At 50.3% G+C, this 10,994-nt stretch overlaps 3 protein-coding genes across 3 annotated transcripts; 1 reads left to right on the top strand and 2 right to left on the bottom strand.

Moving 5' to 3' along the window:
• Positions 1-52: 52 nt before the first annotated feature.
• On the top strand, positions 53-1,079 carry N7506_011184 (ribosylnicotinamide kinase; the record flags this gene model as incomplete). The annotated part of the gene is made up of 2 exons (XM_056960477.1): positions 53-261; positions 311-1,079. The coding sequence occupies 2 exons, from the start codon at positions 53-55 to the stop codon at positions 1,077-1,079; spliced, it is 978 nt and encodes a 325-aa protein (XP_056806632.1).
• A 368-nt stretch (positions 1,080-1,447) lies between these two features.
• N7506_011183 (uncharacterized protein) lies at positions 1,448-4,046 on the bottom strand (the record flags this gene model as incomplete). Its single annotated transcript, XM_056960476.1, has 2 exons — positions 1,448-3,880; positions 3,939-4,046. 2 exons carry the CDS (start codon positions 4,044-4,046, stop codon positions 1,448-1,450), a joined length of 2,541 nt encoding a protein of 846 aa, XP_056806631.1.
• A 614-nt stretch (positions 4,047-4,660) lies between these two features.
• On the bottom strand, positions 4,661-6,493 carry vosA (the record flags this gene model as incomplete). The annotated part of the gene is made up of 10 exons (XM_056960475.1): positions 4,661-4,918; positions 4,980-5,120; positions 5,179-5,497; positions 5,550-5,658; positions 5,711-5,757; positions 5,818-5,902; positions 5,956-6,101; positions 6,154-6,223; positions 6,293-6,360; positions 6,444-6,493. 10 exons carry the CDS (start codon positions 6,491-6,493, stop codon positions 4,661-4,663), a joined length of 1,293 nt encoding a protein of 430 aa, XP_056806630.1.
• Positions 6,494-10,994: the final 4,501 nt, after the last annotated feature.

Below are 10,994 nucleotides of genomic sequence, written 5' to 3'. Positions count from 1 at the left end.
ATAGTCCCGATAAGAGCCAGGAACAAGCGATAAGAGCAACCCCTCATCAAAGATGTTCTCGAGGTCTTCAATTGCCCATCAAAGCAAACAGGACGAAATGGCAGACAAAGCCGTAATAATCGGTATATCCGGACCCTCAAGCAGTGGCAAAACAACCCTCGCACGCCTCCTGCAGCGCATCTTCAACGGCGCAAAGACCCCACACTCACACTTGAACACCTTCATCATCCACGAAGACGACTTCTACTTCCCCGACGACAAGTAAACTCTGACCCCCTCTTCATGTTAACACACCCACTAATCTCCCCAGAATACCCTACACAACCACAGCCTCAGGCGAAAGAATCCAAGACTGGGACACCGCCGCAGCAATCGACCTCCCCTTCCTCTCTCAAGCCCTACGATACGTACGCAAGAACGGGACTCTCCCGCCTCGCCTACGCAGCAAAGAAGACCAAAATGATCAATCTGACTCCGGAATCCCAGAATCAACAGTTCAGGAACTAAGGGATCTCGTCCAGAGTCGGGTTTCCGGTGATCGCAGTATTGCGTTCTTGGAAGGGTTTTTACTCTTTGCGCCGCCGCGGGGGGATCATGTTCTTCGTGAGGTTCATGATGCTATTCAGCTTCATGTTTTCTTGCCTGCGGCTTATAGGCTTGTTAAGGAGAGGAGGGAGGGGAGGAGCGGGTATGTGACTGTGGGGTCTGCGCCGGCGCCTGTTGATCAGGGGGTTGAGGTTGAAGGAGGAAAGGAAGAGGTTGGGGAGATTGATATGGAGGCTGAGGATGATAGACCGCCGCAGAATTTCTGGGTTGATCCTCCTGGGTATGTGGATGATGTTGTTTGGCCGCGCTATGTGCGGGATCATTCTTGGTTGTTGATTGCGGATGAGGGGGGTCGAGACACTGTCGAGGCTGAGAATGATGCGGATCTGGTGAGGAGGATTGGGGATGGGACGAGGGTTCGGACGGATGTCGGGGTGCAGGTTGCGCCTGGGGCTGGGAGCGCGGGGATGGATGTTGTCCTGAGGTGGGCGGTTGACTTGGTACTTGGGTTTTATCTTGAGGACCGGAAATAGTTGACCTGGGAGCTGGAACCTACAGAGTGGCATTCTCAAAGGTACGACCAGTTGTATAGGATAATCATTGATTCAATTGAAACTTTTCCTGGCTAAGCTTTGTTTGTATACCTAGCCATAGACATAGAGGACTCCGCATAGCCTATACCCAAGAGATGCAAGTATCTCAACTGAGCCTCTCGAAACTCATGAGCTTGGATGATCAATGCAGGACAATATTTCATTCCGCCGTTGCTAGTTTGATATTAATATGGTAAAATAACTGACTGCATCTGCAGCGCCCATCATTCTTCTCCATTGCGTTTTCCCTCCCTCGGTAGTCTTGACGTTCTTGGTAAAGATGCCTGGTTCTTCGCGCCTATATGGCCTCACTCTTCGGCGATGGGACCCTTCCACCCCAGGAAGTAATCAATTCGATCTCTCAGCGACATTTCCTCGCTACTGGGGATGCCAGTGTGTGGCTTTCCAACGTGCATGGGCTCTGACTCCGGCTCTGGCTCTGGCTCTGGCTCCGGCTCCGGCTCTGGCTCGGCGATCATGGGCAAAACTTCTTCTTGCTCTGAGCCATTGTCAAGAAGACTTGGAATGTCACCACTCTCCGCATCTGCTTGAGCGGAATTCTGAATCTCAGGGATAGACCCACCGCTATGGGCCAGGCTCACCGAGTCGTACGTCGTGTAATCATTGTGGAGAGAGAGGTAGGTTAAATAAGCCTGGTACAAGGTTGAAAAGAGCCAGCATGCGTATGTCAGAAGTTTCATCATCCGCCACAAATAATGCAAAGTGGTGTGTAACTTCTTCGGTCTCTCTGATCTCTCTGGCCCCTCTTGGTTCTCGGGCTCAGCTGGCTTCTCTGGCTCCTCTAGCTCCTCTCGGTTCTCTGGCCCCTCTGGTTCGGTGACAGAGATACTCGTGACGACAGCTGGTTTAACAGCGAGATCCTTCGCAGTTGAGCCATTCACATCGTTTCGCCGAACAGCTATATTTGTGTGGGCAGATGACGAGGGTCTCTTCAACGATGCCATGTCCCAAAAAGTTCGATTCGGACCAGGCACCCAAGGTTCTGCGAGAACATACCGTTCACGGTCAACAAAGTCAAATATGTTTCGAAGCTTGGTCTCAGCTTCATTTTCATATGTGTTTTTGATCCGAGGCATGGTCATAACCTTCCCTCTGGGAACACTGACTTCCCACTGCACAGCGAACATATCCAGTGAAGCGGGTGGACAAGTCAATTCGACGCGTGAGACGCCGATTTCCGCACCTGGAAGTGGATCCAGCCACAGGTGATAGAGGCAAGGCTTGGCTGACCAGCTTTCTCTTTCGGCGTTTCTGTGTTCGGCGTCGAGACGACCACTGTATTTGCCATCATGGCCACCGTGCACGAACATGCGGAAACTGCACTGCTCGCTCCAGAACCTGTGGTTGATGAGATCGACAGAGCAAATGGCAGTGTATTCAATGGTATAGCCTGATGTGTTATGGAAGATCTCGGAATGGATCACAGAGTTGATCTTGTAGTCATTGATGAACCCGTAGTGTTCGGCGTTGCAGTTTCGCAGTGGAATCACAAGGTTCTTTCCCGGCACGAACTGCGCCATCAAGCAATTTTCCACCACGGTGGTTCGCTTGAATGTTTGAGTACCGAATTCCATGCCCTGGCCGGGGTTGGTGCGGAAGTAGAGGTATCCAGACTCCGAATTGCCGAGCATAGGCAGGCCTCTCAAATCTAACTCCCACCAATCTGTCGACTTCCCCTTCCTCAAGATCACCTCGAGCGTGATACCGATTTGATATATCCTAGGCAGAATTCCAGGAGGAGTTCGGAAGTACATAATATCCTCTTCTAAAGCAAGATTGGGTTCATCATGCTTATCACCTTTCTCGGAGGACTGAGAGTTTGGCATCGACTGGGGCACATGATTCGCCATAAAATCGTAGGAGCTCCTGTTGGCTTCATAAGACAGCGGTGGTATTTCTGCTGAATTGTCACTGCCTTCGGCATCAGCGAGACTTCCGTCACATACGCGCAAAGATTCGGATTGGTTGTCTAGAACGACCAGATTCTCTTGGGTAAGACAGTCAACACCTATGATTCCATGGTCATCCCCTCTCGTTTTGCTGGGGGATGTGTCTGGGCTGATGACGGGAGTTTCATAGTCAGGGAGGCTGTCAGATGCCCCACTCTGACCTTCAGGAATCAAGCCCTTGGATTTGACTCCAAGCGTCTGGGCAAACAGTTGAACTGATTCAGGCTTCTCGGGTGAGCTTTCACCAGTCCCATCCGAGACAGGAAGAGGAATGGAGCAAGGACTTTGCGCAACATGCGGCGAGTCCCAGAGTGGGTATACCTCGGAATCCGTCTCTGTCATCAACAGTTTGTGTCGGCTCCCAGCAAGATCCTCATCGGGTGGAATTGAGTCAGGCAGAGAAGCAGCCTTGGCAGATCTCTTGCGAGATCTCGGCGAAGTCGCGCCGTCCGAGTCGACTTCGGGTAGTATCTGCAAACCAGTGACGGCAGGACCGAGGGTATCTGTGGTAGGTATTCTATTTTGGGGAGTAGGGCTTTCCACACTCTTTGGTTCAAGATTGTGGATCACGCTTTCAATCTCCGAAGCATGGCGAGAATGATTTGTCGTACCATTCCTCACAGAACGCGCTGCAGGAGGCGGGAAAGTATCAGTGATATTTGGTGGTCGGTCTGTCTTCAGGTAGACGAATCGTGATGGACCCTTGACGACGCTGGCATAGTGGACGTTGAGAATCGGCAAATTGAGGTTTGGGAGCCCCCACGCCTGTGACTATGGTCAGTTTGATACTCAATGAGAAAGATAATCCCTGGGTCTCTCATTTTCTTACGTCAATATTGATGGTCACACCCACGGGTTCTTCCGGGTTGCCGTTCCATTCACAGAAGATATCGAGATTGCTGAAGATGTCCTCGGTCGAGGAGATCGGTGGATCCATGGCTTGATGAGAGAGGCGAACAAGAAGAAGTGCAAGCAATGAAGTGGAGATGAAAAGGGGGAAGATGGGAGATGAAAGCAAAAGAGATGTGACCAAAAAGGAAGGATGTGTACCATCAAGCCTGGGCAAGTCCGGCGCCAGGAACTTCCCACCTAAGCATCTTTAGGGATGAGCAGGTGCAAGGTCATTTAGACCTCATGTAGTCAGCTACTTATGCTTGTATACAACTTAATCAAGTCTTTTTGTTAGTCGTTTGGATTGTCTTTGGATATCTTTTAGTATGGGAAGAAAGCAAATACTGCACATACTGAAGAAAGATTAAAAGGATATCGAGCATTGCATTTCCTCCTCATACTTCGTCAATTAATAAGAGAAAGAAAGAAACAAGCTGCAAAGCAACTTGAGAAAGGGCCAGTATGTACAAGAAGGGCTAAAGAATAGTCTTCACTTTTCTCCCCAAAGAACCCTTTTATGTCCGCCAGCGCCTGTAACAAAAAAACAAGAAGATAAACAGAGCAAGACTTTAGCCACCCATAAAAACATGAAGCATCAGAGAAACAATCACTCCATCCAGTCTATCCAGACAAAAACAACATAACGATAATACAAGCAAATTATTGGGGAGTTCCATTGGCGAAACCAGGATGATCATAGGCTGTTGGGCCAGCCACAGAGCCAAAGCGATCTTCTTCTTTGACCATTTGAGAGGGAAGGATTGGAGTGTTTGTCTGGGTTTGGTCGAAATAACCCCGTCCGTTTTGGTAGTCACGATTCCGTTGCAACGGGGGGAGGGTCGTAGAGCTAGCGGGCTGTGCGGGCTGTCCGGACCTATTGTATCCTTGAGCCATCATCGCTCCAGTCGAATCTGGGGTCTGTTTCGGGTCCAAGGTCCTTAGCTTCTACCTCTCACTGGTTCGCAGAGGGGTGTCGTACAGGTGTGCCAGGTTGGTTGTTCATAGCCATCAATTGTCCCACGGCGGCTTGCTGGCTAGATCGGCTTTGACCGGAGGGATCAGGCATCTGGGACAAACCGGCGCTTTGTGGAATACCAGGTTGAGGGATTCCCGAGTACATCTACTCTAGGTTAGCTTTGAATCCAAGACACCGATGCGTGGGGTTGGGGTATACAAACCGAGTAGTCAGGTATCACCTGCCCTGTCGTGTAGGGGTGCATGGGCGGTTGATACGCTCCTGGCTGCCCAGCATACATTGCAGTTGTGGGCTGGTTATATGACAGTCGACTATCCGTATCGTATAGACTTTGCTGCCTACCGAAGTCAACTGAAGTACGGTGGCGCTTAACGGGCGGCGGGCCATAGTACGAGTAATCTCGTGTGGTCGGCGGATAGCCTCCGTAGCCAGTCGCGGGGGGAATCTGGACGATTTGACGCTCCGGTGACCGAGCAGGAACTGCTGGAGGGAAATCCTCCGGTCGTGGGGCCGAGCGCTTCCTACGCGGCTGTCAGCAGGTGGCCTCCGTCTCTCGATTCCTCTAGCACCTACATCATGGTCCGAGGTTCCTTGCGAATGCGCAATTTGACACCCTGGTCTGCAAATGACCGTGAAAGGAAAGTTGACTCCATCATTCCGGGGAAGCTCTTAGGAGGGGAAACTGCCAGCTTGTCAGAACCAACTCTCTCAGACGCTTCCTTGGCAGGTCCTACCTGTAAATCGTTCTGAAATTATGGTCTTCAAGTAGGACACATTGTCTCTGACACACCGTTAGCTCTTGCAAACGTGAAGTGAGGCCTTTCGGTTGCGCGCGACTTACTTGCGCATCTCAAACAGCGTGAACTTGAGCCGAAACTCGCCCTCGAGCTTCACTGAGAGATCTCCAAAGACGAAAAAGCCTCCATCTACAGAAAGGCGTCAGTAAACAAATCCCGTCGGTTGTAGAGCCCGGACTCACCGCTGTTGTCCGTATCCTTCAGCCGGTGAAGGGACGAGACCAGTGTTCCCGCTAATGCGGTCGACGGCGCGACGGGCACAGGACGATCCTCAGTTGGGTCGTAGAGACTGCAGCATAGGAAATAGTACGGGCTTTGCAGGTAGTGTCTGCGCAGATTAGCAAGGGGAGAGCTGCGCCACGTGCGGAAATCCCACTTACTGTGCGAGGTAGGTCCCTTCCTCTCGCACCTTGAGCTGGACGATCGGAGGCGGATCGATCGGCTTGCGCTCTGCAGCTGGTTAGAGACAGCTCCTAGCTGGACCACGAGGCTCTGCGAAGGCCCGATGAAGCTACGTACCTTTTTCCTTGCCCCCCGCCACGCGGGCCCGATTGGGCTGCTGGCGAATGGTCAGGTCAAAGTCAGAACTGGGATTGTTCAACATTGTCAGTGGGCCCTGAGTTTACGGCGTAAGAGTTGCGAGCTCGAAGCAGAGGGAGAAAGAACTCACCTCTGAGCTTCGCGCGTGAGAGAGGCGTCGGAGAATGTCGATACACTCATCAAGACGAGAAGTCACACTTTCAAAGAAACGGAAGAGGTGGAGAGAACCCAGATCCAAGTTGCAAGTTGCAAGGGCGTACCAGCGGGTAGAATCCTCGGACAGACAGAGACCAAGTCGAGGTGATCTGTGGTTTTACAGAGTAGAGAAGAAGGGAAGGAACGGGTCTGTTGGACCGGAAGAAAGTGCTCTGTACCAGAAGATAAGGACAGGATACCCTGGACGAGTCACGATGTCGTCTGAGGGGAGCTGTAGTGGGGTAATGGATTTTTTTCCGGAACAGACTCAACCATGGACAAGAAGGAAAGACAGTGAGTTGCAAGATGAGTTGGGTGTTAGAGAGTGTAGAGTAGAGAGAGAGAGAGTCGAGTCGAGAAGAGACGAAAACGGAGTGGTGTCGTCAGTTTGCAAGCGGCAAGAGCCAACCGAGTGCGGTTCCAGACAAAACCTTAAGCTGTTTCTGATCTCCCGACGGCTTTTGGGGCTGCTTTTTCGGCTTGGGGGGGTGTTTTTCTGTGCCCGACTATGCCCTCTTTGAATGAATTTTCATCAATTTTCCAAAGAGAAAAATTGTCGGGAATCAATTGGATCACAGCCTTTCAAATCTGTCTGTCAACAACAAATCAGATTGCAGAGTTGACCGCACAAAAAAAAATGACTAACCTAATGAATCCAAATGGATTTTAATAAATTATTAAAATAAAATAAAAAAGACACTTCTTTTCTTGGGTCCCAAAAAAAAGAGTAACTCTTTTGGGGATATACCACGGTGGTAATGTTCTTTTGATCCGTGGGCAACGGTGGATCATAAGGACAAGTGTGACTCTTGACCGTTGAAGGGGAGAAAAAAGAAAAAAAAGAAAAAAAGAAAAAGAAAAAAAAAGCGGAAGTGGGAAAAAGTGGACAGGGTTCAGCTGCCCACGGTTGAGGGGCGAATGGCGATCCGGATGATGCGCTTGCCTGGGACTTTCACCCTGCTTTTCTTTGTTTCTTCGTCCTCAAAGTTGGATGGCGCCGGCTATGCAGGTGATCAGACCCGGTTTTTTTCCCTCTCGCTGCCGCAAAAGTGCTGGTCTAAACGCCAGGTGGACTCGGGCCCTGGTCCGGCGTCTAAGCATTCCAGTCAAAAGTGGATTCGGATATGCACGATCCAAAAAGCCGCATCGCCTATCCCGAGCTGTCCGGGGTCTCCACACTCTCAGCCTGTTCATAAAGGATATCAGCGATGATCGAAATATACCAGTCTCGAGGTCTTGAGAACTTCGACACTCGCGTGAGGCAAACGCTGGCGGTTATAACTGCCGCCCCTCAACCATGGTCCGGAAGGTGTCTTATGTCATCCCGAACCAAAGAATGTCCTTGCCCTAGCGCAAAAAGGGGGACAACACACCTTTGCAATGTTTTGACTCCTTGGTTTCCCGATGATTCTTGTCGCTATGTCTGTGCTTTGTGTGTGATGATGATGACGGCGGTTGATTGGGAGAGAACACGACACAGTGAGATTCAACGTCCACACCCCTGGGAGCAGCGCACGCGTCTCAGGCGGGCCTCAAGCGGTCAATTGCGCTTCTCAAAGACACCGAAGAAAATCCGCAGCGAAGATGCTCGCGCGTTGCGAAGCCCGAAAGCGCGAAACGAGCACCTCAAGCCAGAACGACACAAGATACATGCCGGTTCATGGTGTGATGGAGTCGAGTTGAGGATGCTGGAAAAAGGGCGCGCGTCGAAACGTGGACAAGCAACGGGTTTTAAACGAACAACACACCACTGCAGGGCCATCTTATGAATGACGTATCACATCATTCGAGCGGTCATGCAGGTCGATCTCCCAATCAAGCTACTGTCTGTTGGCCTTGTCATGCTGGTTGGCTTGTGCACTCGGAAATCTCGCAGGCTGTGGAGTCTGAGCGATGCAACTAGGCCAAACACTCGATTTGTTATCGGGCATCCACAGAAAAAGCAATCAAATCAATAGAGGTCTTGGGGGTGGGGCTTGTGCTGCATGGCGCAGATCGTCCGTCATAATTCAAGATCGGAAGTTCTAGGGTGGACTACGTTGCGCCACAATTCAGCCCTCTGCGGCTGAGAAAGTACTTGTGAGTGCAGTTTCTTTTTCCTTTTTGGCTCGGTGGAGCAGACTGCTTTGTGCGCATGTGAATTCCGAATTTGTGCCGAACTTGCCCACCTTATACAAGCGCGTGGTTTATCCAGCTCACCACTCTCTTGTACAAGTACTCATCTCCGAATGCAGTCTGGAGTGTGGCGACAGGATCTTTATCGCCGGTGTGACAGAGGACTGCAGGTACGATTCATGACAAGCGCTGTCACAGTGCAATCAGATCGATACATCTCCACATCGAGCATCATGATAGCAGCGACGATCATATGCAAGGGTGAATCAATTTTGTGTACACAGAGCGGCGTATAGCCGACCAAGACTCTAGCCCACGGTGAGGCAACTGCAAGAGGCCAAGTGAGTGGTGGACCCAGCAGACAATCTCGCCAAAATCTGGCGTGACGATCTGGCGCTTGACGATAAAAGGTCTGTCTCAAGGACCAAGAAAAAATTAATAAACAGCCGAGGCCCAATCAGGACAGGGTAGTGAGGGGGAAACGGAAAACCACAACAAACCCACGGGTTCGGGCATTTGTTTGCTGGTTCGGGTCTCAACAATGGCCCTGACTCGGTGCATGCATGGTCCGGACGATAGTTCCTGGGAATGCAGATGATAGGCCCGAAAAAAAAATCACGGTGCCTCAACTGCACATCATTATGCGACAAGCCCAAGCGCTGGCCACGACCTGTCACTTTCTTTTGACTTCCGGGAACCGGCTCCGACGCCAGGGCAGAATTTGTCAATATTCCAAGACTCAAGGCGGAGAACCCCATCCCAGAGGGTCATGTTGAAGTCGTGAATTATGGTGTGAGGGATCATAACGCCCTTTGGTGAGTAGGGGAAGCGAAAGGGAGAAGAAAAGAAAATTAAAGCGAAAGACGAAAAAAAGGGAAAATAAAGTGTCCGCCCAAAAGGAAGCGAAATTTCAGAGAATCCCTCCAAAGTACAACGCACTGAGAACCCACAACCCCGAATCAAAAACTGGTTAGTGTCGGAGGTTCGTTCTTCTTACTGGTTACAGTATGGTACAACACAGAAGAAAGCTAAAAAAGGGGATCGGGGTACATACTCCGTACAAAGTACTCCTTAAGGGGAACGGCAAAGCGAATGGAGAACGCACGGGAAATTTTTTGGGGGAACGATTTAGGGAATCAAGCAATTTGAAGATCGGATCAGCGTTTATTTGACAGCGGCACAATATGTGAAATCCACGGATGAGAGCTCTTAGGTGGACGCTACTACTTTTATGCTTAAATGCCTGGTTCCGTGGTGGTTTGGGGTCCGTTCCGTGGTTCGGTGGTCTGCGTTGACAGCTGTCTGCAGATCGGCCTCGTCGATCGGGGGTTTCTTGGGTTTCTTGGGTTTTGCCTTTTCTCCTGCATGTTGTTTATGATCTCATGTTTTTTTTTTTTTTTTTTTTTTTGTCTGATCTCTCTCATCGGCCTTGTTCGGTGTACTCCGTTTGAAATATAGAGTGACAGCATGTTCTACGGACTATGCTACTGTGTCTTATTGACCTTCCCGAAGAGGAGTGCGCTAGGACTTGAAAAATTCTCCGAGCGTCATTACCAAGGGGGGTTTGCCTTTTATCCATGTGCGATAAGCATGAGCCGCGTTTTTGAAAACTCCGTACTAAACCTGAACAAAATATTACCTGTGAGCGAACTTTGAAGGTTTGTCCTAGCCCTTGATAGAACACATCAGATGAAACGTAGATCAACCACGTTGTCGGGACCAGCGTTTTGACCCTTATACGGGTGCTGGGTCCATGCGAAACTCTGGTCGCATTGACCACTTCGTCTTTAAGGTACAAGCACTCCAGGGCTCCATACTTTGTGCAGGTACGGAGTATATTCTCCAAGGTTTTGGGTTAAAAATAGTTATCTTGATCCTCTCATTGGAACGGCCGTTCCCAAATGTCGAGGTATATTCTTGTGGAAGTCTCGGGGAAACATTGACCTCCGGAGTTATGACAGTGCAACCCCCCCAGACCGGAGATAAGCAAAGGGCATCTACTTGGACGCACTGTGGACACTTGGGAACACACGCGATACAGGACAATGGATGCATTAGAGTAAGACCTGACAATGAAACACCATACTCATTGGTTGACTAGGTAGAAGAGAAAAGGAGACCTGGAAAGAACGCCGAACACCACCATCCCTGCTCCTTGCTGGATGACACACTGAAAGTAGCTAGTAAGTTACCAAGAAAGGAACCGACGAGTACCGCGATCCATACACCGAGAGCACTCGCCACCCATCTCTTAGAACCCTAGCATGGGCTCCGAACGGCAAAAAAACATGATTCGAAAAAGAAGTATTAGACCAAACAATGGGAGAATGCAGTCACCCAAGAGTGAGATAGAGAAAAGAAAGCAAACGAA

This window comes from Penicillium brevicompactum (genome assembly GCF_028827555.1).
Source record: "Penicillium brevicompactum strain IBT 35665 chromosome Unknown utg000007l_segment0_segment0, whole genome shotgun sequence".
Classification (NCBI taxonomy): domain Eukaryota; kingdom Fungi; phylum Ascomycota; class Eurotiomycetes; order Eurotiales; family Aspergillaceae; genus Penicillium; species Penicillium brevicompactum.
Note: the sequence above shows the minus strand (reverse complement) of the source record. Positions and strands in the feature narration are given on the sequence as shown.